Consider the following 25,788-nt stretch of genomic DNA (forward strand, 5'->3'; position numbering starts at 1 on the left):
GCGCTGGCTGCGGACGCTGCACAGCTGCATAACCTTTTTGGGACCGGTTTGACTACGTTCCTCCAGGTACGACTCGCTTCTGAGTGCAATAGCTCCTTTTCTGGGGCTCACGGCAGCTCATGGCCTAGTTTCTGATGTCGCCTAGCAGCGTCCCAACCATGTCTCGGACGCAAGTACGCATCACAGAGCTTGGTTGCCCCAATCCCTCGCAATGCCCTGCAAATCCCTCCATTCCCGTGGAAACGCCCCTTTAGATCGCCGGCCACGAGCCTTTCCTTAGGACGACCGCCATCACGCGGATGCGCAAACATTCTCCCTGGCAGGGCACCCATTCGTGACCACCGGCGTTGGTCCTCGCCGATCCTGCATATTTAATGGCCTCCTGCGCTGACGTTTACAGCACAAACCACTCTCCTCTCGTACCCCCTCGCCACCACCCATTCTCCCAACTTCACGACTATCCACCATGAGCAACACGACCACTCCCGCCCCCGCTCCTGAAGTCCGCAAGGACCGCTTCCGTGTCGTCGGCCTCATGGCCAAGAGGGCTGACCTGACGGACGAGGAGTTCTTCACCTACTGGCGCGAGAAGAACGGCCCGCTCTTCGCGTCCCTCGAGATCGTGAAGAAGAACATCCTCAAGTACGAGCAGGTAAGCCCGTCTCCCTCCCTTCATCCGTTCGCTCTTCACCTGACTTACCGCCTCTCGTAACAGCACCATTACAACCCCGCGTTCGAGGCGGGCATCTCTGCGCAAGGGTACGCTCTCCCCGGAGACTACCGCGGCGTCGCCGTCTTCGAGGGCGAGTCGTACGAGAAGATCCTGGAGGTCTTCCTAAGCGACGAGTACAAGCGCCTCGCATACGATGACGAGGCGAACTACATCGACCGCAGCAAGAGCGTGTTCCTCCCCGGATCCCTGACCACCTTCGTAGACCGTACCAACTAGATGGTAAGACGCATTCCTTTCTGCGCGCTCGTTGACGGACACTGATGTAGTGGCTGGGCTCAGTAACAACACCTTCTCCTGTCTGTCGTCGTTGTATTACAGTGTGTAGCACGGCCTTCAGCCTTATAAGCAACCAGTGAATCAATTCCAAGCTCCTTAGCGAACTCTCTAAGCGCATGCTTTATCCTGGCACTGACCTTCGCCGTTTGCTGTTGGCGGTGGCAAGGTAACTTTCTAATATGAGTATAACTCGCTTGAGGCCTTCGTGACTCGTCAGCAAGGTAAACAAAACATATGTCGTTTAACCCATGCGTTTCATTCTTCCCTCACTCAAGCAGGCCATTGATCTCGGCGGCCATAGGGGGATCTAGACAGCTACGCTTGCGGCGCGACCGTGCTGCTATCAAATTTGAATTGCGACTATTTGTACATATTGACAGGGTGGCCAAGTTCGAGTCCGTTCGCTCTTCGCTACAGGGATACAGCTTACACTCGACGATGTATACCGAACGCCTGCCGCCTTTCGTCGAAGCAGTGGCTTAGTACTCAGCGCTGATTCATCAACCCCCTATGGGGCGTTGCTGCTGGCCAGCATCTGAACCATACCCATTTTACGTTGGCCGGCATCTCAGTAAGCAGCACGTCCAACCCTCTCTGCACCAGCAATATATCTGATTAGATCGAACAGGCAGCGTGTCAGGCTCGTAAGTCAGCACTCTACGTCAGTGGAAGACAATCGTGCATTGCGCTATGACACTCTCCAGCTTGACACCTGCGATCTTCGCCCACTTGCATCTACCCTCCGCAACTGGTCGCTTGGCGAGACCGGTCCTCGCTCGAGTCAGGAGAAAGCCCGACTCCCTCGCGCCTGAGGCTACATGCTGCGGTCATATGATGACGGCCAAGAAGCAGGCACCCATTCCTGCAAATATGGCACACGACCGACGACGAACGGGGACTTTGACCATGTTGCCCACTACAGCCTGCCGAGTGCTCTGGGCACAAATTCCCAGTATCCACTCGTGAGCCGTGATCGGCTGCAGCAGCCAAGCTCTCGATATCCCAGGCCGACTACTTGTCCGGGTCACTTGCGACCGAGCCCGATGGACGAGCTAACAAGGTCATCTCAGGGGCAGGTTTTCTATAGGCTGGCAGTAATGATTGCGTCGATTCCTAACGAGAAAGAGCGACGAGCGATTAGACCCCGCTGATGCGACCCGCCGGGGCCCCATGCCTGCTGACCGCCGACCTGTCGCTCGTGTCCTTCTTCGAGTTCGGTCCGACCGCTCGCATGGAGGCATGTCACCACAGAAATCACTCAGTCATTCGCTTATTCACTCTCTCATCTGCAGACTCGGCGATCAATCGATTTGGACCCCCTCAGAGCGCGCTATATAAGGCCCGACGCTGAGAGCCGGCATACATCGTCGTGTACTTCCTCCGACAAGTCGTCCTTAGGCTCTACAGTCGACATGAAGTCCCGCGTGACAGCCTTCTGCCTAGTAGCGGCGCTTGTCGGCGGCGTCATGGCTCAAGATCCTACTGTTCCTGCGGTTCCGACTGGGACACCAATTCCAGGGGACTACAACGGCCCATACAGGCCACAGGTCCATTTCACGCCCCCTCAGGTAAACGGATTCATTCCAGCTCGATTACGTGAGACTGACCTGGCGTGATAGCACTTCATGAACGACCCGAATGGTATGTTCTTGGACGCCAACGGGACCTACCACTTGTACTATCAGTGTAAGCTCGATTATTCATTGCAGGATATCTTGTCATTTGACGTATACCTAGACAATCCTACGGCAGTCGTTGCAGGAAATCAACATTGGGGCCATGCGACGAGCAGAGACCTCTACCACTGGATCAACCAGCCTATCGCACTCTTTCCGCCGACTAGCGACTCCGGAGTCTTCAGCGGGTCCGCCGTCGTTGATGTCAACAACACTTCTGGCTTCTTCCCCGACCAGGACAACGGCGTCGTCGCGATCTATACCCTGAACACACCTACGGCGCAGGTTCAAGAGATCTCCTACTCCCTCGACGGGGGGTACACCTTCACCGCTTTTGCTGGAAACCCGGTCATCGACATCGGGTCAACGCAGTTCCGCGACCCTAAGGTGATCTGGTACGAGGACCACTGGGTCATGGTCGTTGCGCTCTCCCAGGATTTCGCTGTTGCCATCTATACCTCTCCGGACCTCAAAACCTGGTCTCACGCATCCGACTTCAGCCATCGCGGCCTCCTCGGCCTCCAATACGAATGCCCCAATCTGGTCAAGTTGCCTATGGAGGGCAGCGAGGACGACATCTACGTGCTGACTATCAGCATCAACCCTGGCGCTCCCCTGGGTGGGTCCATCACCGAGTACTTCCCGGGCTCGTTCAACGGCACGCACTTCACCGCGGTCGACGAGGCCGCACGCATCGCCGACTTCGCAAAGGACAACTACGCGGGACAGTTCTTCTACGGAACCCCGGACGGCGAAGACGCGGTGTCCATCGCGTGGGCGTCCAACTGGCAGTACACCCAGGTCGTGCCGACCGCGCAGGAAGGCTGGCGCAGCGCGATGTCGCTCCCGCGACGCAACCGCCTCGCGAACATCACACGCATCGGCTGGGACCTCATCTCACTCCCGTACGACCTGCGCCCCGTACTCGGACAGCAACTCGCCTCGCGCACCGATGTTGTGAACAGCACGCTCGAGGTGGACTACAGCGGGGTCGCGAGCAACGCCGTCTACTTCGAGGCGAACGTGACGGGACTAGCGGGCGTGGGCAGCGCGTCGACGCTCAACTTCATCATCCGGAACCCCGAAACGGGGGAGTCGGTGCGCGGCGGGTACTTCTTTGGCGACCAGTTCTTCGTCGACCGCGGTGGCGTGCGCGGCTTCGACAACCCATTCTTCACCGACAAGTTCTCGACGTCTTCCCTCCTGCGCCCAGATGGCACATGGACGTTGTCGGGCGTAGTCGATCGGAGCATCCTCGAGGTATTTGTGGATCGCGGCACGACGAGCGCGACGGCATTGTTTTTCCCGACGCAGCCGCTCACGGTGTTGACGCTGTCCACCGCACAGCTCCCTGACAGCGTGTCCGTCAGTGTGGCTGTATACGCATTGGAGAGCGGGTGGAAGGGGAGCGAGAACGGGGAGGGTGTTGTGGTGGGCAATGTCACGACGACTGCCATGTGAGAGATGGTACAAAATTGTCGTCGCTATATTTGCGCCATGTACACGTAGTACTTCGCTACAGTGTCACAAAAATTCATGAGTGCTCTTCTGGGTGCTGTAAGTAATGAGTAGATGACATCTCCTTGATATACCCCGGTGTGCTCCGCGTATTAGAAGGTTGAAGCTTTGAAGGGTGACGGTCCTGGGTGAGTTCAAACCGAAGCAAAGCCGTAGGCGCCTAGTTCGAACTTACACGGCCGACCCTCCCCGAAAGCCGACCCGCCAGAAAACAGCAATTCGACGTTCGTACATTCTCCACAGAGTTACGTACAATTAGCTAGATTAGGGCAGGCTTTAGCGTAGCACGACGTCAATGGACCACACCCTTTAGCTCTCTCTCCACCTGCGGTGACCTTCTCATTCCGTCCGCTGCCCCGAAGTGCTACGGCTCTGCAAGGATCCACAACGCAAGTGAAAAGGAGTACCATGAGCACTGCTACGCGAGACAAGTAAGTCAGAGTCAGACGTTCGTGTCCAGCTGAAAGCGCAGTGGGCGTACTTCTTATTACACTAGCTTCTTAAGCTTCGTTCTATCTCACACACTCATTGAATTTCGACAGCGACAGTCAGCTCTCGGAGGTCAGCACCGAATTACGTCCAGCTGAACCCTTCGGGACGCTCGTCCAGGAGTGTATAAAGTCAGGATCTCGGTAGCACGTCTACCAGGCCCATCTGCTGCAACTTAACCCAAATTCTCTAAACTGCGCGTCGACCCCTGGATCTATCATGTCGATCGACCTCAAAGAGTCCATAGTGCCGCAGAAAACGGAGTTGGCGAAGATGTTCCCTTTCAATGAGGAACTATACTCCCTAGAGGGCAAGGAGCTCGAGTTTATGAAAAATCAAACCGGTATTACAGACGAAGACGAGCTCAAGAAGCACATCATCGCTGTCACAAAGGCGGCTTATGAGGTAAGTCTGACTCAACGCTCCCTAGATTCCTTCGATTAACGGCTTGTTTGTATAGGTCTTCCCATATCCGTGCATCCGCCGCTATGCGTTCCTCGCGTGCGTTGTTAGATTCTGATATTGGTGTATTGAACCTTTCGAATAAACTAACACAACATTCATCTCGTGCATAGATTGAGGCTCCCTTCTCTACCTGGCTATGATCGCCTCATCGAGTTGGGGAAGGAGCGCAAGAATGCTGTGCTCCTCGATATAGGCTGCTGCTGTAAGTGCTTCAAACCGACCAGTCCTGTTAGTAGTGGGTACACTTGCTAACGTCTGATTTGTCTAGTCGGAAACGATGTCCGAATCGCCGCCGCGGACGGATTTCCGGCCAAGCAGATTGTGGCCACGGATCTGTATGGAGGTACGTCTCCGGGCCCTCTCGTATGGCCTCAGAGCAAGGATTATTGCGACGCTAACACCCCGTCGCAGGTTACTGGACACTAGGCCACAAACTCTACCGAAGCACGCCGGAGACATTCCCGGCGAAGTTCCTGGCTGGGGACGCTTTCGACCCCATTCACCTCGCCATAGCTCCTCCGGTATACGCGGTGGGACCAGAGCCTGTGCCGGACCTACCGAGCCTGACGTCGTTAAACCCGCTGCACGGGCATGTCGCGGCGATTCACACCTCCTCGTTCTTCCACCTCTTCAACGAGGAGCAGCAGCTGCACCTCGCGCGCGCCATGGCCGGGCTCCTCTGCCCGCTGCCGGGGTCGATGATCATCGGCACCCATGCCGGCGCGCTCGAGACGGGCTTCACGACCCACGACGTGGGTGGCGGGAACGACAGCGCGGCGGGCGGAAGTGTGTCGATGTTCTGCCACTCGGCGAAGAGCTGGACGGAGCTGTGGGACGGACAGGTGTTCGAGAAGGACAAGGTGACGGTCGAGGCCAAGACCGTTCAGATTCAGATTGGGGAGAGGCTCCGCCATGTTTTGCAGTGGTGTGTGACGAGGCTCTGAGTACTTGATTGTCTGGGATGATGCGCGCGGGGTGCTTGTAAGAACGCCCCGAGCCTGGAAGGTCTCAACACCTCCCAGGTGCGCTGCTCGTGGTACCTGCAGCTAGTGCTGCCACGACTTGTATTCACAGTACCAACATGTACCAATTCGACATTGAGACCCAGAGGTTTGAGATTCAATGATCGAAGTGATGTTGTAGCAGCAGCAGATTCTAGTCCGCATATTAGCCGTGTAACATCATGCGAGAGCCGCGCGCACTGGGTCTGGAGCCGCTGCATCTGAAATCATCGTTAACTATGCCAGTGGACCATCCCACTCCGGCCACGGCTAATGAACTCGTCATCTCGCTCTGCCAGAAGTACAGAGCACTTCCCTTGGCATGTACGTATGTATCACACCTGACCGCGTCTTGCGATTCTGCTCCCGGGACGACGCTGTAGCCGCCCTGATTTCCCACCCAATATCGATGTCGCGCGCTCGGGCTCGGCTCTCGGCTTCTGTTCACGCTCTATGCTCGCTGTTATCGGCCGCCGTTCTCGAAATGCTCAGCATGTGGTATTTCTTCGGCTCTGCGAAGCTTCCTGGGGCTAGAAGGCAGCGGCTCCGCTGGCTACTGCGATGTCGTTCAGCTCGACCCCTCACCTAGGCCTCATGACCTGCCTGGATGCTATCTAGTCTCTCCCAAATATGGCCTTCTCCCGCGACGCGTACGGCGTATGTATCACTATCGTCGCTGTTTGACGCCAAGTTCGCCTCGTAAACAGCCCAGAGACTGAGAGACTCAGGCGTCTGCAAGTAGTATCTAGGATACACGAAGACCTAGGCTCGGTGACGCCGGGCGTCCTGGTCCCGAACGTCCATTACAACACATACGTTGCAACAGCCCTACACACGATGTCAGCTGCCATCAGAGTGGAATCGCATCCCTGCAGGAACGCCCTCAGCCGTGTGCTTGTCGTCATCACTGGTAAGTACCCAACATGGCAATCACCTGGCCACACCTGGGACGTTCTCCTCAGAAAGCGTCCACACTCCTGCCTGTCCTGGACGGGTCCTGGGTATATAACTCCTTGATCTTTATCGGGAACCTTACCTCTATCCACGATCATGAACGACGCACTATCCAACGCCGTAACTTCTGCTCCCGCACCGGAGGCCCGCAAGGACCGCTACCGCGTCTCCAGTCTTCTGGTCAAGAAGAACGGCATGACGGACGAGGAGTTCTTCACCTATTGGCGCGACGTACACGGCCCCCTCTTCGCGGGTCTGGAGATCGTGAAGAAGAACCTCATCAAGTATGAGCAGGTAAGCATCCGGCAGGAGTCCGCGACGGCAGCATCGTGATGAAGTTCTACCGTTCTTACTCGCACTTCTACCATAGGTGCATTACAATAACGCCTTCGAGAAGGGCGTCTTGGCCAACGGCTACGCCGTCCCAGATTTCCATGGGATCGCTGTCTTCGAGGCAGAGTCCTTCGAGAAGATCCTTGAGATCTTCGACAGTGAAGAGTACAAGCGCACGGTCTTCCTGGACGAGGACAAATTCATCGAGCGCAGCAAGTGTGTGTTCTGCCCCGGCTCCCTGGTTCCATATATTGGCTAGCCTCAATACAGGTGAGTGTGGCACAATCACCTTCGTCTCTGCTAAGTGATACAGGCGACTCACTTAAGAAGAACAGCTCCCCCCCCTCTCTTACAGCACTTACGTCCGTGGAAGATTCGAAGATCATGTACCACCACATCCGAACAGTACGATGATGTTGTGGTCGCTCTTGTTGTAACATAGACGGCCCAAGCAGGAACAGTTCGAGCATCATGTACTATACAATACGAAGGCAACATCGTATGATTACATTGAACGCGTACGCTATCCGTCGATAGCCACAGCCTACGCTCGTTTGTCTACTGCGCTAGAAGTGTCGGAGACTTGCCGAGCGGCGTTGAAGCCAGGAGGATCATTACAGGAGCAACTACCTATCCTACACTCGTCAAACTACGAAGCCTCATGCGAGAACATCGTCCAAGTTTGAGCGTGTCCGGACTACCGTCAGTGGTCGTCAGCTATGATTCCCCGCAAGCCATACGAGGCGAACTCACCTATAGCTTGTCAATGATCGTGGCGAAAGGGCCGGCAAGTATCTGCGCGTTCTCGTGGTCGAAGAAGTTGTGCTCGTCCGGAACAACGACGCGGAGATACTCCTCGTCCTGGAAGATCTCGAAGATCTTGTCCAGCGACGTCGCCTCGAATATTGCGATCCCGCGGAAGCGAGTCTGGGACTTCGCGAGGGTCTGCGCAGCGATGATGCCCTCATAATTGGTGTCGAGGTGGAACTGCCGATAGGCCAGTATATTTGTCAACTTCTATCCGGTACAGTGTGATGCGACGTGTGACTTACTTGCTCGTATTTGAGCAGGTTACGCTGGGCAATGGCGATGGACGAGAAGACCTTAGCATGGACGTCGAGCCAGTACCGGTCAAACTCTTCGAAAGAAAGCCCGGGCTTGGGCGCCATTAGCACCGCGAGGCGCACGCGGTCGGTGCGCAGCGAGGGAGTAGCGGAAGGTGTCTCTGAAGTGACGGCGGCCATGATGTTCCGAAAGTAATGAAGCAGGAGGCTCGGTAGATATGTGGGCTAGTATGCAACGGGTGACGGGTACCAAGTGCAGGTCAAAAATCACAGCGGGATTTATACGTGTGCGGTCTGGCCATGTGGGCCGCGGCGGAGGTAGGAACCTGGGTACTCATGAGACCGCTCGAGCGTGGAAGCCAGATGACCAACCGTACCGTTCAGAAGCCGGAGCGAATGTGTTGTTTTCGGGCTCTTGCCTGCAGGCCCTCCCCGTAGCGGCGGTTTGCCCGTAAGGTCGCCCATATGCTCGCGCATCACGGCGCGAAAGACACCACGACTCGCGCGTTATTGCGAATGCGGTAGTACGGCGCCTTCATTAAGGCCGTTTGCAGAGCAGAAGGTCGCGTAGAATCCCCGGGACTGGATGGTCTGAAATAGAAGATTATACACGTCCGGGCGGCCAACACTATTGGCAAGAGGGTATCGAAAGAACACTTTTAGAAAGCACCGATAGAAGATGCGCATTCCTTTTGTGATATTGCCACGGAGGCCGCCTGTGTGTTCACAGTCAGCCTAAGAAGGGTCGAGTGGTGATGAGAAGTGATAACAGGTTCGCACCTTGGCGGCATGTCTGTCGAAGACACATCAAGTGTTCTAGGGCAGTTTTGCATGCGTGCAGCGGAGCAGGTGTAAGTTCGCTGGAATTCAGTAATGGACATGCTAAGTAAGAATGGGCACTATATTGGGCGGCCAAAGAAGCCAACTAGTGGCATGCTCGTGATCCTCGGCCTACGATTGGGCTTCCTTGATTCACGCATGCAGAGTTAGCACACAGCATCGTTGCCCTCGGGGATCTGTGGTGAAGGAAAAACGTCAGAATCTGCAAACGCTTGAGCTTGACGAACACAATACCTAAACAGCCGGCAAATGTGACGTAACGTCTTCGTCGAACCCCCTCCCGCAGGTTCGCGGTGTACCTGAAAGTTCCTCTATAACGGTATCGTACAACAATGCGTGGTATGGAATTTGTGTGATAGGAATACAGTCTCGTGGGGATACTTCTCTAGCTGGAAAGCGTCCGTCAGAACGCCGAGGCGAAAACCCTCCGACGCGTGGCGCGGCGAACTCCTCGCCAATCTCCTTTTCGATCCCTGCAGCGTTTCGAGCACAAGGCGGCAGAGATCAGCTGCGGGATCTCCATGCCGCCATGACTTCGTCCAGGGAGCTCACGGTCCAGCCCGAGCCCATAGCGGTGGTCATCTGCGTCCCGGTCGCGTGTGCGACTTCCTTGATTCCGAGCTCTAGTGCTTCCGCGTTTGCAGTCCCGGCGGGCGGTGGGCTGCCGAGGCACTCCTGGCGGGCCTTCTGCGCAAGGCCGTTGAGAAGGGTCAGAAGTGTCGACGCGGGGACACTATTGCGTTCGAGGTACCACGACAGCTCGCGCGACGCTTTCCACTCTGCAGATCCCTCTAAGAATGAGGGTATCCCCTCTCCTCGAGCGTATCGGGCCAAGAACGCCTTGAATAGCTCCGTCTCTCGGAAGCCGTCCAGCTGTGTGTCGAGTCCGCGCAGGGCACCGGAGAGCGTGGTCTCCCTGACGAGAGGTGGCCGTGGGTTGTTCTCCGTCCGTCCGCTAAACTTCCGGTCGAAGACTTTGCTGTAAAAGTCCGCGGCAAAGCGCAGGTCCTGCAGCCTCAAGGAAAAGTAGACTGACTTGGGGGACATCACACGGAAGTGGAATGCCGTCAGAAGCGATTGCAACGTCTGCGACTTGTCCTGCAGCATGCAGTCGAGCAGCACCGCGTGGCAGTAGGACTGGAAGAGGCGCTCTGCTGGGGTCTCTCCGTCGTCTCCGCACAATCGATCTGCAAAAGAGAGGAACAGGGGGTCGTTCGACGACGACGCGATGAAGTCGTGAAGGTCCGCCGCTGGGTGGGCCTTGACGTCCGAAGCCTGCGGAAAATCGAGGGTGGCTGCATCTCCGGTGCCTGAACCGGAGCGCACGAAGAGGCTTCGACTGCCTTTGGGGTCCTCCATATATGTCAAGAAGGCGGTCCGACGCTTCACGAAGAGTGTCTGGCTCCGCAACAACGATTCTCTATGGCGCGCGAAGTTGGCCACGTCCAGGTAGAACGGCCAGTACCGGGGGGTGTCCACCCTGATCGAGAGCACCCTGTCAATCTCCGGGACGAGAGTCGGAGCAATCAGCTGCGCTGTGCCGATTAGGTTCGTGTCTTTGACTTTGACCTTGATCGGGAGGTAGACAATCTCCTTCGAGTCGACGTCTCGGGCCACCAGGCAGCGCGGCTCCATCGCCAAGACCCAGAGATGTCGATATGCTTGCAGGTAGGCCTTGTTGTCTGCCGGGTTCTGGGGGAAGCGAGGGTAGAACGCCGCGACGAGGCATGCGATGGACGCGTCGGAGGTCCCAAGCGTGTAGCGTCCGCCGCCAAGGAAAAGGAGACCGATGGAGATGCTCGTAGCGGTAAAGCACCCGTATCTCACGCTAGTGTTGTGTACGCCATACGCATAGCGGAGCCGCCGCAAACAGTTGACTTCTCCGCTTCCAGTCATGACCATGCCCACAGCGAGAGAGATCAGGTTCAATCCTTCTCGCAAGGCGGACCGCTTGATGCGATGGTCATACGCCATACCTTCACGACAAATTATGTGAGATGAGGATAACCTATGAGTAGGAGAACGTACCGTTCGCAAAAGCCACCTGGCTGAACATATCCCAGTACTGCAGAAGCAGCCAGTACGCCTCCTCCCTCGCGCTCCCCGCATACTTCAAGCCGATTGCGAAGCACGAGCCCGCGAGAAGGTTGTAGTACGCGAGCTCGAACGCGTCGTCCACCCGCTTCCCGCGGAAGCGCGAGTCCATGGCCATCACGACGACGCGCGGCAGCTGCGCCATGAGCCACGCCTTCGTGGGTGTGATCTTGTCCCACATGATCATCGCGCGTGCCATCGCGCGCACGGTGAGGAAGTTTGGCTGGATCGAGTTCAGGCCCTCCAGCGTATACGGGATCGCCAAGATGTCTGCCACGTCCTGGCGCTCCGTGCGCAGGTACATCAGACCGAGCGCGACCGTAGCGGCCGGGGACGTAATGTTGACATCGAACGTCGGTCGGCGAGGCTTGCCGTTCTCGACCAGGCGCGGCTCGCCATGGATCAGGAGACGGAGCCGGTTCTGGATGACGAGGTCCGCCGGGGTCGACGTGCCCTTGCCCAGAAGGACCATGCCACAGGCCAACGCAGCGGAGAGGGTGTACGCTTCGCGATACTCGTTGCTGATGTCCGGTTGGTAGAGATCCCGTCGGCTGATCTGGTTCAAGCAGACCTCCGCCATCCTACGGTGTTTAGTCCCAAGATAGAGAAGACCGATGCCCATGAGACCTGCCGCCTGCGTGATGAGTGGTACGTTGAGGTCGACATCTGGAGTGGGAAGCAGAGCGGGAGTATGGACGGCGATCAGCTTCGTGACGTGCTTGTTGCTGCTCCCTACGTTCGCAGCGGCAAGACCCAGGAGTACGCCAATGGAAGTCATGTCGTGCTTCGGGGTGAGATAACCAAATGTGTGCCAGGTCAGCATCTCTCTGAGGTGCCCCGTAAGCCCGAGCGCATAGAGGAACCCAGCATGCTCCGGTGTCAGCTCTGAAGGTCGGTTGAACTTGATCCACGAGCTCTCGATCGTCTGGGCCTGCGAGGATATCCGAAGCCCCGCCGCGACGCCGTTATGGAACTCACCCCAGCTGAAATACTCGGGAGGCATCTTCAGGATTTCCTGTGAGTATAAGATGTTCGCAGGCTGCACCCGCACTGAGAACTCCATCTTAGGAATGGCGAACGACTCCTTCGTCACCGTGTGCATGGACCCGAAGGTGAACACTGCTCTCCCCAAGGGGAGGGCGAGGATACGTTCCGTGATACGATGCACGGTGAGTTGCTGGTCCCTGATCTGATCTGCCTCGCTGCAAAGGATATTGGTCAGATTGAACATACCCCATGATATAAGCATATACATATATACATACTTTGCTTCAGGGCGATCGGGTGTGCGCACGTAATGCACGTTCGCGGAACACAGCAACCGCGCAACGTCCTCGAGCCGCCGATCCTGTCCAAAGCGCATCCGCATGAAGTCGTCCAAGTCGAACTCGACGCCCGTGACCTTGCTGTGGTCCCCCGACACCGCGCGCTGTACATCCTCGATGACTTGCTGCGACGACTTCCGTCCCATCGTCGGGTGCTGAAACGCCTCCGTGATCGGTTGAATCCCGAACTGCATGGCACACTGGCCACTCACAAGGAATTGCCTGACGGAGCGGTAGCCATTGTTCACAGCAATAGCTGGCTTGTCGGTGAATCCTTCCGCAAGGTCGCTGCGGCCAATCAGCCGGTACGCCGCTACGGACCAGTCGCCGCCCGGAGAAAGCTGGCACGTCCGCAGGGCTTCACGTATCGGGGAGGCGATACCCAGAGGCAAATGTTGCAAGTCCTGGAGCTTGAACTTCATGACGTCCAAAAGCTGGAGAGACGCCACGGCGCGTGAGCGCGTGTTTAGCGGCCGCCCTTCCCAGGAGTGATCGGTTAGCATCTTGTAGAGCGCGGCCATCGAAGACGTCCGCAGGAGGGGGTCCAGCCGACCGAAAGCACATGAAGGCTCCAGTTCGAAGCGTGCTCCAAAGTTCAGGCTGTTGGACCAAGGGATCTTCCATTCGGGGTTGTTCAGTCGGCCGTATAGGATCGCCGTCATGTCTGGAGGCCAAATCGGCAGTCGTTCGTAGACGTGGTCGAGCACTAGCAACCACATTTAGTATTCATCATTGAGAGCGTGATAGTGCAAGACTTACCTGTCATGGACTGTGGAGGCCAAATGGGCATCGCGTTCGGACAGAGACGCTTCCAGTAATCCGCCCATTCCGGACGCACGATCATAGCAAGTCGACAGATCAGGGGAGCGAGTCTCGGGACGTCCACGAAGGTACAGACGGTGAGTCGCCTGTCCTCGGCGACGTGGTGAAGCGCATGCAACACTGCAGCATGCATGGCGGTCGGCTTTTGCGAAGGCTTCCGGAAGGGTGCGTCGCTCGTCGACGAGCCAGGCAGATGCAGCCTCCGCAATGCAGGGTCTTCCCGGAACCTCGCGATCGATTCGTTCGCCGCCAGCTTTTGCCACGCTGCACCCCCCGCGTATGCTGGGCTGTCCAGCCGTTCGCCAGGCGTAAGATCGAGAACCTCCCATAGCGCTTCTTCGAAAACTTGAAGTTCGACGCCCTCTATACACGAGTACCTTGCTAAGGACCACCGTCGCAATATTGACTGGTGTAGGGCGAAGAAAGGATCCGCAGGGATTGTCAAAGCGAGCATGTGCAAGGCATCCCTGACCAAACTATCCCGCAAGGTAAGATCAAGAGAAATGCGAAGGGAAGAAGCATCCGAGAGCTCCAAGGTGACCGCTTTATCGAGAGCATGAGAAAACCCAGTGATCCGCCGTCTGTGTCTAGGGTCGACACTCGCAGAGGTGGTAGGAAGCCTCAAGTCCAAAGGTAACTCGTACGTCCCGTGGGTCAGCAGCGCAAGAGAACTGTCAGGCTTGAGCACCAACAAGTCGACAATCATCTCGCGGGTGGCGATAATGGGGGAGATGGCGTTCGCTTGTATCCGGGATGTTGGGTGCATACTCAGAAAACCTTGATTGTCCCACGCCAACTCGTAGAGCAGTGCTTCACCGGTGGCAGGAAGGCATATACCTAGGCGGGATCTAGGCACCTTACCAGCCCAGCGCTGATCGAACATGGCGACGGTAATGTTGTCGCAATCCGCGGTCCTATAGAAAGGATTAGTGCATTCGTAAATAGCCAGAATGGTGTGCGGACGAACGCAGATTCCGGAATGATCTCCTCGCGAAGCTTTTCGGCCCAATAAAGAGGCTTCAGGCGATCTTCTTCGGCGGGGTCGGGCACATCTTCCAGGTTCACCGGTTCCTGAAGGGCCATCTTGTTCAGAGTCGCACTCAACTCGAACTTGCCAGAGGGGTCGACCGGGAACTTGATGGGCAAGTTCCATTGCGACTGGGAAATTGCGCCGCCAACGAGACCACTGCCAACAAGACCATCGCCCATGAGGTCCGCCATCGTGGTAGTCGTTGTCAGAGTAGGCGCTAGCCCGGACGGGACACCACCGCGTTTTGCAGCTGCTTTGTCTGGCGAGAGGCGTAGGTCGTCTGTAGCTGCATTAGCGTGGCGCAAGTGGGCAGATGTGTTTCCGGACATGGAAGTGCGCTTTGGATGGTGGCTTGGATGGGCCCCTTGTGTCGAGTGTGGGACCTTTGTGCGGATCGAGGGAGAGGCATAGACATATCTCCAGACAGTCAGCCGGTTCAAGTCGACGTTGAGGGTGACAATCAAACCAGGCATCAAATTCCGGGGTTCTGTTGACACCCAGAGAATACGCTCGTCAGGAGGGAGAGAGCCTTGCCCGGCCGCAAAGTCGGACCTCATCAGCAGTGGCTGAGTATCGAAGCCGCCACAGATACCCTCGGTGATTCCGATGATGGAGGGTTCGGCGAAGGGAGTAGTGAGAGTGAAGATCGTCGTCAGTGGCTCTGCGCCGGATTGCTTGTTCTCTTCGAGTTCCCAAGACTCGACCACGCGCTGGATGAAGAGCCCGCAAGGTTGGACCGGCCACGCCCGTCGGACGATGAAAGGGAGATTCAAGGTATGCTCCAGCCCGTTCATGAGGTAGATTTTGGCCATGCCGCGAAGGAAGATGAAGACTCCCCGAGTGCGAACTTCCGGATCTTCTTCGCGCTTCTTCTCCATACGAGACTGAGAGTAGGGCCCGAACGTGGGTTTGGTGTCGGGTTCTATATCAGGAAGCTTCTCGCTAGGATCTTCCCTGTAATACGCGGGGGTGGAGGGGGTGGAAGAGGTCACTTGGCTAGGTTGAATGAATGAACCGATACACGCCCACTGGACTGGATCAGTGAAAGACCATTTCTTCCGAAGAACACCACCTTGACTGAGCGATACAGTATGGGTGTCCCAAGCGAGAAGCTCTTCGCCGCTTTCTGGACCAGACGCTCCATAAGGGGTGTATAACGAGGATTGGACTGAAGAGTCTTGAGTGCCTCGGGATGCCCGGAGGGTGTTACGGATGGCTCGTAGAAGCGGTGAGTCGCTGTCAAGAGACTCGGACGAGCGTGACCGTTTCCGCGAAAGAGGCTTGGAGGTGAGGGGGGACGGAAGAGCAAAGAACGGAACAGAGAGAGGCGTAGTGGAGGCGGACATGCTAGATCGCGTCTTGAGGTTCAGATACGCCATGTATCAGCATTGATGGATTCTTACCGTGTATTTTGCCTGGGCGTAGCTAAGACCTGCCCACTTCCTGATGATTGACTGTCCGGGATATGTTGGCTGTGCGGATGAGAGAGCGGGCAGTGTGGAGTCGTTTGGGTCGATGCTTGAGAATTCAGACCACTAGATCAAGTTCCTCGTAGCATAGAGCGTTGTAAAGAGAGCGAGAGCGGCAGAAGAGGAGAGAGGATGAGGGAGAGTGGCAAAGAGCACGCGGGCTGCTCACTGGCGGTGGCAAGACGCGTCTGCGAACAGGCGCCGGTGAACGCGTCGGCTGTGGCTGAGGGTCACGCGCCCCTCCCATCTCCTGCTTCTCGTCCTGCGGTGGGTGGCCCGGGACCGGCACTCCAGTCGGGCCATGTTCCTGATTTCACCAGCTTTCCTCGCTCTCAGTCTCTCCTGAACGTCGACCACCATGTCTGCCAACGATGAGTTCCGCAAGCGCACCCTCGCCAGGCTCGACAGCGTCAAGAATCATCTCCAGACTTCCCCGCGTGGCGCACGTCTCAAGGGCAAGGTGTGCGTGATCACCGGCGCAGGTTCGCTCAAGGGGATCGGGTACGTCGTATGCACGCTCATGAGTGACGCACCTGGCTCAAGTGTATGTCTCAGACGGGCTTCAGCCCTAATCTTCGCGCACGAAGGTGAGCGTTGGCTTGCCTCACACGCGAATGGCACATGCCCTGATACCCCGTTTAGGGGCACGGCATCTCTACCTGAGCGACTATGACCCGACCAACCTTCCCGACCTCAAGGCAACGATCGAGAAGTCCTACCCTGACGTCAAGGTGCGCATAACACCCCTCGTCGTGAGAACCCGACCTTAACCCTGGCCTGCCCAGGTAACCGCTATTGAAGCCGACGCCGCAGACGAGACGGCCGTGTCCAACATATGCAAGCAGGCCTTACAAGATGAAGGCCGTCTCGACGTCTTCTTCGCCAACGTCAGTACCTTCGGATCGCGTGTGTGCGGTAGTTCTTGCTTATATCGCAACCCTAGGCCGGCATAGCGACCGCGCAGCCGTTCTCTGCGGTTTCTTCGGAACAGTTCATGAATGTCATGAGAGTGAACGCATTGTCGTAGGTTTCACATCCTCATTTGGGATCATGCGGCGCTTGACTTCTGTTTCAAGTGTATTCCTAGCAATTAAGTACGCCTCAGAAGCCATGTTGAAGACCAATCCCTCGCGCGGCAAGGAACACAGTGGCGGAAGCATCATTCTAACTGCTTCAGGTAACTTGACATACTACGCTCTATAACTGAGACTTATTCTCGTTGTCCGTAGTTGCGGGAGTACGGTCCGGCGCGGGTCCGACCGACTGTAAGTCCATACGACCTCGTCCAGACACACCTAGCTGACCCCTTCACACAGACAGCGCCAGCAAATCTGCGTGCGTAGTTGCCTTACAATCCCCGCTCAAATGCTAACCCTCGTGTCCCTCTCCAGTGTGAATAGTATGGCCCAGACGGCCGCGTACCAGCTGCGGCACACCGACATCCGCGTCAACAGCATCTGCCCAGGCCTCATCGAGACCGGCATGACGAACGACATGTTCACGCACGCACGCTCGAGAGGCAACGAGGCCAAGATCGGCCAGCTCAATCCTCTCGGCCGCTACGGTTTGCCGCAGGGTACGTAAGACGCCCCTCTGGATTGTAGAGTTTGCCGCTCACCTGTGAGCGCCCTACAGAGATCGCGAACGTCGCACTCTTCCTTGCATCAGGTATGTTGGGCGTATATTGGCTATGTGATTGCCCGGCCTAACATGTACTTCACACGCTGCAGACGAATCGAGTTACGTGAACGCCCAGAACTGGGCCGTCGACGGGGGGCTGTCCGGTTCGCACCCCGTCGTTCCTGGAAAGTTGGCATAAGGCCGGGTGGATAAATGTACCACATGGTCAGATATGTATCTAAGCTTGTATATAGTGGTTCTATTAGCGGATGGATTGGAATGTCGCATATCCCGATCAAAAGTGCACGATGGATTCTCTAAAAGTCAGTGCAGTGCCTTGAATCTTAACGCTCGGCCTGTGTGCTGTCCGCCATGCTTGCACAAGGCTGTTCATAGCAAGCAATATATATTTCCAAAATTATGCGAAGACACGTTCTTATTGAGGAAGAGGTCCGCAACTTAAACCGCCCGAGTCGTGGACCCCATGCGTGTACACGACCACCCACACGCTCCGCATCCAACGCTTGGTATGTCAGAAATGCCGTAAAAGGATAGGGCCTGCCGAAACGTCGCTGCGGCATCTCGCGAAAGCTACAATGACACAAGCCGGCAGCGTAAGGCAACTCAGCGTACGGTCTGTCCGAGGACTCGCCCACCCGACCGCGTCCCTGTATACACATCGACCCCGAGACGTTGCGCACCGGAGTCCGAAGGGTCCTGCGCGATCCGTCAACGGCCTATCTTCGTGCACAAAAAAGGATTCGTGCCTACCTGTCACTGTGGGCCCTCCCTGTAGGGCCGCAAGACTGTGAGAGGCCCCCGCTCTTCGTCCGTCCGCCCGTGGTCCAAATTGCGGTCGGCCGACGCGCACATCTTCCGCAGATTCTGATCGTCAAAAGTCACCGGGGCGCAGAGCGCTCCATCGTCTTCCTTCGTGCGCAGCGTGCGGAAGCGACCTTGCGTACAAGACTGCCCCCTCGACCGAGGCCCGGCCCCTGAACCGTGAGAGGTCTGTGTGGTCCAGCGGTCGTCGGCTTCGCGGCAGCCTTCCGGTGCCCACACTCTGCCTTTTTTGTCGCGAAACTGTTGTCAAGTTCCGCGCCGAGTCTATAATGGTAGTCAGCACACCGGACAGGACTTCACCTCGCGCCGTGGCTCACCTATCGACGCCAACATCAACACCTTGCACTCGTGAGGGGACACGGCAGTTGCTCGGCTCCACGCGCAGCGTGCCACAAGCGTACACGTCGGTACGCCCTCCTACATGAAAATGGCAAGGTTAGTAGCATAAGGTTGTCTCTCATGAATCTGGGACATGGCATTCCGCTTCCTGTCGAAACGAGATGTCTGCCCCGTTATGAGATGAGGATCTCAGGCCATCCCCTCGATGGCTTGAGATTCTTCCATTCTCATGGTGTGTATCACGGCCGTTGTCTGGTATTTTACCAGGCAATGATCGTAATACATACCCTGAGACGGAAGAACCTCAGTCCAATCGAGATTGGTCTGAGTACTCCCGAGCATTCAACGTATCTTCCGACCGTCGAAGGGCTGCACCAGCTTTGCCGCGAAATGTCCGACAAAGATGGCAGCTCTCCGACTCGGCCCAGTAGATTTATATTCAAAATAATACACACCTCCGCCTGTGGATATTGCGAGCTTTCGCGTCGCGGTATGCTGACTGACGTTCGTCCTACAGAAAGGGTTACAGACCGGCCACGGTTAACCACCTCTGCACTGTGAAGGGTGAGGCTTACTAGCTGGCCAGGGACCGGATCTGGTCCCTAGCAGCCGAGTCCGGGAGAACGGGGGTGATTGCTGCCCACCACCCTACGACAGCCGAGGGTTTTATAGAGTCTCGGAGGCACGATCTTCAACCTATCGTTTTGCCGCAGGGGTCTTACTGCTGCATGCGCGTGCGCGGTGCGCGGATCTTCTGGCGTAGGAGAGAGCGGCGAGAGTAATTTGTTCTCCGCCTGGTGGGTCATTTGCTCATGGAAGATCAATTTACTGTCACCCCCGAGCCTGCAGGGCAGAGCACTCGTCTGCGCCGATTTTCTGGGATCCCGGAGCAAAACCGCGCTCCTGCGGCAGGCGAGACTCGATTCTAGGAGCCGCTCGGGCCAAAGCAACTACAACTGCCAAATTTGCGCTCCGCACTTTCATCTCTCCGCGAGCGAGAGTCCGCTCGCGTCCTCGCACCCCGCCAGGCGCTCCGACCACGCCCCTCCCTGCATCGCCAGGCCCCCTCCGCTCCTTCTCGCCAACGCTCATGTCGTCTACCAAACCCTCCCGCTTGGCGTCCGCGCTGCTGCCTGATCGCGCTCCAACTCCCTGCTGTCCTCCTCGTCGCCCGTCCACCACGCAGCACCCTGCCGGTAGCACATGCCGTGCTATCTTGAGACGAACGGACGCCCCGGCCGCCCACGCTGTGCCCCCACATTCCCCACACTTTAGAAGGACAATCAGCGGTGGATAACGGAAACGGGCGCATCAGCGCGGTGCACGGCTCGACGGTCGTACGCACCCCCCTTTGGCTCCCGTGAGTCACTGATCTGCCAATCGTCCTCGCGGGGTCCCAGCCCGAGGCCTCGCGCCGCATCTCCCTCCCCCGCATGCTCTTCGGCCAAGCCGTGCACAAGACAGGTGCACCCGCTCTCGGCGAGCCGCGGTCGCCTTTTCGGTCGCAAGCCAACCTGCTGGGCCGCGATTCTCCCCCATCGCGAGCCGCCTGTCCCCGAGATGAGTTGGCAACGAACGCTCCTCCTGAGCGGGTGCACTTCTGCCGTGCAAAATGACGCGTATCGCGACCACCAGCCGGACCTGCGCAAGCCCACACATCGTACGACGACGCATGGCAGAGCCCTGCATCGGACGACCCGGCTTACGACGATCCTCCACATTCACTCCCGATCCAGTGTGTCCGGTCATGGGTGCGTGTCACGCCGCCCATATTGACGACCCGCGGCTGCGTCTTGAGGCGGCTCTTTGGTGGGATTGACGGACCGCCGACTCTTGGCTCTCATCGCGCTCAAAGTGAGTTCAGCCGTCCGTTTACGGTGCGCCTGTTTCAACATTGACCCGACCACGATGCTTCCTGAAGTTTTTGTCTGGACCCGACGAGGAGGCGGATCGCACATCGGGAAAGAGCCCTACCGAACGCCAAACGGATCCTGGTTTGTCTCCTGACCCGTCGCGCAATGCAAACACCATTACTAGACCCTCCACCGACGAAATTGCACCGCTACCAAGTGGCCGCATCGCACCTGTATGTCGGCTTGTTCGGCGCTATGAAGGAGCCCCAGCCCCACCTCGCTTCGGCCAGCCCCTCTGCCCTTCGGCGCATGACTGCCGAAGCTGATCCACGACTGCTTGTCCATGGCACTGTCCTGTAACTGGAGGCTCATCTTCCGCTCTACCAGACGCCGCACTGGAGCCGCTTCCGAACGGAACTAGCGGAACGACCGATCGTTACAGCATTTGGAACGTTGTCTTCTGCCGCCTTCCCGCCGGTAAGTCTATCTCCGAAATCGACCCTAGGTTCGTGGCAGCCCGCCCGCTCCTTGCTCGCAAGTCGTGTTGAGTGGCATGCGATTCGCTACAGACAGAATTTGACGATGAACCCTTTGTCTCGTACACCGTACCTTAATTGAATCACCAGACCTCAGACCTCACGGCCTCCTCTACACCGAACATGCGAGGATGGACACGTTGCGTTCATGCCAGAAACCCGCTCCGGTCGTCCTTGCGCTGCACGGAATCGGCACCGTCAGTTCGTTCTGATCCTGCAACCAAATAGCCACACGACGTACCATGCGCGACCCGTGACTAACGCCGAGATACAGCCTAAACAGCCTCTCGCAATCCTCGTCGCCATGGAACGGATACTCCGCCCCGAGCCTGTAGGCTGCCGCGAACCCTGACGTAACGGCCAGTTCGTGCATATTTAAAACTGTGTCACAGCGCACAGCGCCAGCGATCAGCGCTCATATGCCAAAAGTCAAATTCTAACACATACCAGACCACGCCCCAGCATAGCTGCCGAATAGCGTATGTACGGTGAGCTGATCCGCTCCTCATCAATGAATGAGAAACGGCACGTACTGCGTGTTGCGCTTCCCGTTCACAAACATCATCCACGGCACGACCTTTGCGTAATGCTGCCAGCGGTGGCTTTGCTGCTTCCACCACTTCTCGCAGATGCGCTTCTCCTCCCCGATCTCCCCCCACGTCCATAGGTTCTGGCTCCCCTCCCGGTCGAGGAAAATGGTTTGGAACACGTGGTTCTCGAGCTGGGGCTCTGGCCTGCCCGCCGCGTCCTTCCCTGTGCGCACCTCCTCACCGGCCTTGCCCTTCTCAGCGTCCTGAGCATCTTTCGTGAATTCTGAGGGCTTGCACTCGTTGCGGTGCTTGGTGTGGTCGGACGAAGAGATGGGGCCGGCTGGCTGCTCCCCACGGAATTGCGGCTGATAGTGGGTGAGGTCGAAGCTCATCTCAATCTTCGACTTATCCTCGGCGTACTGCATTGTGTAGTATAGCGGACGGAAGTTGCTTTCGGCGAACTTGAAACTCTTCTCCATATCCTCACGCTCCTCGTCGCTTCCGGCTGAAGGAAAGGGGGCGTTATGCCCTGGATTATAGCGAGTCTCGTAGTACTTCGTGCCCGGTGAGTCATTTTCGCGAGCTCGACGGCTATACATAGCTCACCTTCTTCATGTAATCCAAGTCATTGTGCGTAATGGTCACGTCGTAAAGGTATTTGACGCTCCCTAGAATTCGCCTCTCTATCCACGTCGCTTCTTTCCCTAGAAGCTTGAGCGCCGCATCGGCGTCGACCGCGAGGATCAGCTCATCAAACGCATCCACCTGTGGGGCCGTCTCCAGATCCGCAACCGCAATCTTGTACTCAACCTGCACCGGCCCGTTCGTCTTCGCAGTGCGCGAAACGACGCGGATCACCTCGTGGTTCAGCTTGAAGTCGACATTACCCCGAGAGGCGACCTCGGATTTCCAGGCTTGGTAAACGTCGTGGAGCTGCCATCGATGCCGTACAAAGTATTGAATGCTAAATTCCAGCGTGTATATTCGCAGTAAAAGCCGGCCTACCTTGGGAAAGGCGAGCATGGTGGGAATGCTCGCCAGGAGACTTTTCGGGTCGTACTCGAAGAGCTTCATGCTGGGGTCCATGAAGACACGTTCCTGAGGGTTCACGATGTGAGTGATGATTAACTCATTTGGCGTGTGATTCACTCTCACCAGGATGGCCGAAGATACGTAGGGCGTCTGGTTTCCCGTGCCAAAGAAGAGCGCCACGAGCGGGTAGACCATTCTCTCCCCGAAGCCCGCGGAGAAGCGGAACATCTTGAGCATGACGTGCACGGGGATCATAGCGAAGATGGGCTCAAGGTTCTTGATAGTCTTGAGCGCAGAGCCGAACCTGGCGATGTCGTCCTTGAACTGGGCGACAAGCTCCGTGGGGAACACGTTCGACCAGAAGTTCTCTCCCTTGCCGAAACTGATTCTATCCGTAGGTGCGTATAGGTGTTGGGCGCTGGGCTTGAACGTTGTGGAAGGGTACGTACTGCATATCAACCTCCGTAGCTTCGAAGCCGAGCATTCGAAACATGCGAAGCGTGTTGGCGAACACGGGGCTACATCCTTGTACACCATCATTAATATAGGAAGCACCATACTTTGCAGGGTCGATGTCGACGGAGGTGGCCATGCCGCCAGCCACGGGCTGCTTATCGAACACGGTGACCTTGAACTTGTCTGGATGCTTGCTCAGAGCATAAGCGGCGGACATGCCAGACGCTCCGGCGCCGACGATGCAGACACGCTTTGGTGTGGGAGTGGAGGGCGCCATGAGGCCTGAGGATGATGGAGGTAGAGAAGAGAGAGGTCGTCGCCCTCTCTCTCCCTGAGCTCGAACTTGAACATATTCCACCGCCCAAGCAGACGTCACCCTTTACGCGTTCACGATCCCGTCCCTCGATCGCCTTCAGGTGAAGTACAGCTCCCAAATTGGGCAGCGGGCGTAGCGACGCGATCACGTGGCCGCGTCTGTAGTGCAACTCCCATCCCAGCTTTCCTCAGCCTGTTTTTGACTGAGCAGAGCCTTCGAAATAGAAGAAATATTGGCGACAAGATGTTAACTGGTATACAAAAGTGGCAGAAAACTCTAGTCAGTCAAGGGGTTCCTTGTTAGTTCCGGTTTCCTGGTGTGCGGATGTGCGTCGTGAACCAAACCAGTACGCAGCGATAAGGCAAGATACAGCAGGGACGGGGCTCTGCTACACATCCCGTACCTGCTCCTCCATCCACGCCCACAACTTCTTCCCCAACGTCGCATCCGTCGCCTCTTTCCGAGCTTCTCCCACCCGCGCCCACGGCACAAGATACTAGATCACCCGTTTCAGCGGGATTCAGAAGAGGATGAGCTTAAATGTACCTCTCCGCCAAGGCCTAGCCCGTCTAGAGACGTCCCGGCCCACAACTGTGTCAATGCACCCATTGATGCCGAGTGTAGCAGCGGCGCCTGAAATTCATGTTCAGTAGTAGTTAGATTGACACACGGCCCGACTTACCGACAGCACTTTCTCAATCGACGAGACGTGCCTCTGTGCCTCCGTCCTCAGGTTACCCGGGTGTAGCGAGGTCGAGATGATCCCCTGGTCGCCGTATCTACGATTTAGCTCGTTCGAGAAAACGACCGTCGCCTTCGCGGCAGAAGAATCGCCCACAAGCATCCGCGACCGTAAGCGACACATGTTCTCGCGCACACGCGCTGCCAAAGAAGTACTCACAAACTTGCTCTGGAAGTGCAGCTTCTGCGTCCCGAGCTTCTTCCGCTTCGCGTGCTCTTTGAGCGTGTCAAAGTCGATCCCCGACACACACGTGTGCGCCGTCGACGACGTATTGATCACCCGCACCCGCCCCTCCGGCGAGTGCGACGCGCCCGAGAGCAGCACCGGGATTAGTAGCTGTGTCAGATAGAAGTGACCTGCGGTGAGCGGGTCAGTTAAGCCTCCTTCACGCGAAAGACGCGTGCACGGACCGAGGACGTTCGTGCCGAATTGCAGGTCGTAGCCGTCCGCAGTCAGCTGCTCTACGGGGGGGAACATAACGCCGCCACTGTTGAACAGCACATGCAGCACCGTCTCCTTGCTATTTCTCAGCTCAACTCATGCGGCCGCTAAATGAGGATGTGTCTAAGACTGACCTCATGAACTCTTGCGCAGCGGCCCGTACGCTTTTCAGATCCGCCAGGTCAAGCCGCAAGAAAATCGCTTGTCGTCCCGTTTCTCTTTGTAGCTGGGCGATCGCGGCGAGAGCCTTGGTCTCGTTCCTCGAGGCCATGTATACCCTCGCGTTGTGCTTGAGTAGCGCCTGCAAGTCCCAAAGCGTATATTAGCCACAGCGCGTCCCAAAGACAGCCGGAAAACATCTCTGCACCTTCACCGTCTCTCTGCCAATCCCCGCATTCCCACCGGTGACGATCATGACTTTGCCGGAAATATCGGGAATGTCCGCCACGCTCCATTTCGCCTTCGGCGGCGGCAGGAGGTGCGTACGCACGTAGGCCATGGAGCACAGGGTGGGCGAAGCGGCTGTCGCGAAGTCGACTTGCGACCGTACTAGTGCTGCAGCAGATAGACGTGACTCGGTGAGCTGAGGAGCGGCCGGACACAGGGTGGACAAGCGACTAAGGCACGTCAGGGGACGGAGCCACGGCTTTGAGCAGATGCCAAAATCTTGGGAAGCTACCGGAAGGCCTTCCGCAGATGCTGATAGCTGATACATTATATACCGAGCTGCCCACGGTAAGCGAGCGCGTCCCTACTCTCCCAGCCACGACGGGCTGACACTCGCATGTCACCGACCGCCGCCGCGATGGATCCATTACTAGCACCAGCCCGCGCGTCTCCCAGCTAGCCGCGCGCCCACACATACCGCCAGCCCATGAGTTTGACGCCCCTGGACTTCAACCCAACTGCGAACAAACGCCCGCGCCACCAGGCCAGATATCGCGCGAACCCGGCTACTCAGTCGCGACGCGAACGACCCATAATGTACCCA

At 57.2% G+C, this 25,788-nt stretch overlaps 10 protein-coding genes across 10 annotated transcripts; 6 read left to right on the top strand and 4 right to left on the bottom strand.

Moving 5' to 3' along the window:
* Positions 1–466: 466 nt before the first annotated feature.
* Positions 467–949, top strand: TRAVEDRAFT_43241 (uncharacterized protein; the record flags this gene model as incomplete). Its single annotated transcript, XM_008035608.1, has 2 exons — positions 467–652; positions 716–949. 2 exons carry the CDS (start codon positions 467–469, stop codon positions 947–949), a joined length of 420 nt encoding a protein of 139 aa, XP_008033799.1.
* A 1,438-nt stretch (positions 950–2,387) lies between these two features.
* Positions 2,388–4,265, top strand: TRAVEDRAFT_141481 (uncharacterized protein). Its single transcript, XM_008036138.1, has 3 exons — positions 2,388–2,577; positions 2,629–2,695; positions 2,747–4,265. The coding sequence occupies exons 1-3, from the start codon at positions 2,422–2,424 to the stop codon at positions 4,144–4,146; spliced, it is 1,623 nt and encodes a 540-aa protein (XP_008034329.1). The 5' UTR covers positions 2,388–2,421; the 3' UTR covers positions 4,147–4,265.
* Positions 4,266–4,965: 700 nt separating this feature from the next.
* TRAVEDRAFT_112609 (uncharacterized protein) lies at positions 4,966–6,101 on the top strand (the record flags this gene model as incomplete). The annotated part of the gene is made up of 5 exons (XM_008036139.1): positions 4,966–5,097; positions 5,153–5,193; positions 5,268–5,359; positions 5,426–5,500; positions 5,569–6,101. The coding sequence occupies 5 exons, from the start codon at positions 4,966–4,968 to the stop codon at positions 6,099–6,101; spliced, it is 873 nt and encodes a 290-aa protein (XP_008034330.1).
* A 1,107-nt stretch (positions 6,102–7,208) lies between these two features.
* On the top strand, positions 7,209–7,704 carry TRAVEDRAFT_115186 (uncharacterized protein; the record flags this gene model as incomplete). The annotated part of the gene is made up of 2 exons (XM_008036140.1): positions 7,209–7,406; positions 7,483–7,704. 2 exons carry the CDS (start codon positions 7,209–7,211, stop codon positions 7,702–7,704), a joined length of 420 nt encoding a protein of 139 aa, XP_008034331.1.
* A 494-nt stretch (positions 7,705–8,198) lies between these two features.
* TRAVEDRAFT_113478 (uncharacterized protein) lies at positions 8,199–8,689 on the bottom strand (the record flags this gene model as incomplete). The annotated part of the gene is made up of 2 exons (XM_008036141.1): positions 8,199–8,432; positions 8,498–8,689. The coding sequence occupies 2 exons, from the start codon at positions 8,687–8,689 to the stop codon at positions 8,199–8,201; spliced, it is 426 nt and encodes a 141-aa protein (XP_008034332.1).
* Positions 8,690–9,648: 959 nt separating this feature from the next.
* TRAVEDRAFT_141489 (anaphase promoting complex subunit 1) lies at positions 9,649–15,861 on the bottom strand. Its single transcript, XM_008036142.1, has 5 exons — positions 14,558–15,861; positions 13,528–14,504; positions 12,709–13,474; positions 11,378–12,645; positions 9,649–11,325 (listed from the first exon to the last, which is right to left on the bottom strand). Exons 1-5 carry the CDS (start codon positions 15,496–15,498, stop codon positions 9,854–9,856), a joined length of 5,424 nt encoding a protein of 1,807 aa, XP_008034333.1. The 5' UTR covers positions 15,499–15,861; the 3' UTR covers positions 9,649–9,853.
* Positions 15,862–16,371: 510 nt separating this feature from the next.
* Positions 16,372–18,003, top strand: TRAVEDRAFT_141490 (NAD-P-binding protein). Its single transcript, XM_008036143.1, has 11 exons — positions 16,372–16,590; positions 16,645–16,676; positions 16,732–16,820; positions 16,875–16,976; positions 17,033–17,112; positions 17,166–17,266; positions 17,319–17,354; positions 17,406–17,424; positions 17,481–17,665; positions 17,725–17,757; positions 17,820–18,003. Exons 1-11 carry the CDS (start codon positions 16,448–16,450, stop codon positions 17,906–17,908), a joined length of 909 nt encoding a protein of 302 aa, XP_008034334.1. The 5' UTR covers positions 16,372–16,447; the 3' UTR covers positions 17,909–18,003.
* Positions 18,004–20,072: 2,069 nt separating this feature from the next.
* TRAVEDRAFT_56154 (uncharacterized protein) lies at positions 20,073–21,365 on the top strand. Its single transcript, XM_008035786.1, has 2 exons — positions 20,073–20,745; positions 20,813–21,365. Exon 1 carries the CDS (start codon positions 20,452–20,454, stop codon positions 20,665–20,667), a length of 216 nt encoding a protein of 71 aa, XP_008033977.1. The 5' UTR covers positions 20,073–20,451; the 3' UTR covers positions 20,668–20,745; positions 20,813–21,365.
* A 61-nt stretch (positions 21,366–21,426) lies between these two features.
* TRAVEDRAFT_34209 (FAD/NAD-P-binding domain-containing protein) lies at positions 21,427–23,575 on the bottom strand (the record flags this gene model as incomplete). Its single annotated transcript, XM_008035458.1, has 8 exons — positions 21,427–21,459; positions 21,522–21,661; positions 21,728–21,747; positions 21,814–22,364; positions 22,417–22,743; positions 22,816–22,908; positions 22,966–23,230; positions 23,292–23,575. 8 exons carry the CDS (start codon positions 23,573–23,575, stop codon positions 21,427–21,429), a joined length of 1,713 nt encoding a protein of 570 aa, XP_008033649.1.
* Positions 23,576–24,002: 427 nt separating this feature from the next.
* Positions 24,003–25,296, bottom strand: TRAVEDRAFT_114221 (NAD-P-binding protein; the record flags this gene model as incomplete). Its single annotated transcript, XM_008036144.1, has 7 exons — positions 24,003–24,110; positions 24,161–24,247; positions 24,297–24,428; positions 24,516–24,712; positions 24,767–24,876; positions 24,932–25,098; positions 25,165–25,296. The coding sequence occupies 7 exons, from the start codon at positions 25,294–25,296 to the stop codon at positions 24,003–24,005; spliced, it is 933 nt and encodes a 310-aa protein (XP_008034335.1).
* Between the last annotated feature and the right edge of the window lie 492 nt (positions 25,297–25,788).

Source organism: Trametes versicolor (genome assembly GCF_000271585.1).
Source record: "Trametes versicolor FP-101664 SS1 unplaced genomic scaffold TRAVEscaffold_2, whole genome shotgun sequence".
Lineage (NCBI taxonomy): Eukaryota > Fungi > Basidiomycota > Agaricomycetes > Polyporales > Polyporaceae > Trametes > Trametes versicolor.

Excerpts from the sequence above, each read along its gene's own strand:
- TRAVEDRAFT_141481 (XM_008036138.1), top strand. The coding sequence starts at position 2,422 with ATGAAGTCCCGCGTGACAGCCTTCTGCCTAGTAGCGGCGCTTGTCGGC. Across the intron at positions 2,578-2,628 it reads TCCATTTCACGCCCCCTCAG|CACTTCATGAACGACCCGAA; the intron begins GTAAACGGATTC and ends CTGGCGTGATAG. Across the intron at positions 2,696-2,746 it reads CTACCACTTGTACTATCAGT|ACAATCCTACGGCAGTCGTT; the intron begins GTAAGCTCGATT and ends ACGTATACCTAG.
- TRAVEDRAFT_141489 (XM_008036142.1), bottom strand. The coding sequence starts at position 15,498 with ATGGAGAAGAAGCGCGAAGAAGATCCGGAAGTTCGCACTCGGGGAGTC. Across the intron at positions 13,475-13,527 it reads GCCTCCACAGTCCATGACAG|TGCTCGACCACGTCTACGAA; the intron begins GTAAGTCTTGCA and ends TGTGGTTGCTAG. Across the intron at positions 12,646-12,708 it reads CCCGATCGCCCTGAAGCAAA|CGAGGCAGATCAGATCAGGG; the intron begins GTATGTATATAT and ends TATCCTTTGCAG.
- TRAVEDRAFT_141490 (XM_008036143.1), top strand. The coding sequence starts at position 16,448 with ATGTCTGCCAACGATGAGTTCCGCAAGCGCACCCTCGCCAGGCTCGAC. Across the intron at positions 16,977-17,032 it reads TCGACGTCTTCTTCGCCAAC|GCCGGCATAGCGACCGCGCA; the intron begins GTCAGTACCTTC and ends TCGCAACCCTAG. Across the intron at positions 17,267-17,318 it reads CATCATTCTAACTGCTTCAG|TTGCGGGAGTACGGTCCGGC; the intron begins GTAACTTGACAT and ends CGTTGTCCGTAG.
- TRAVEDRAFT_56154 (XM_008035786.1), top strand. The coding sequence starts at position 20,452 with ATGAGTTGGCAACGAACGCTCCTCCTGAGCGGGTGCACTTCTGCCGTG.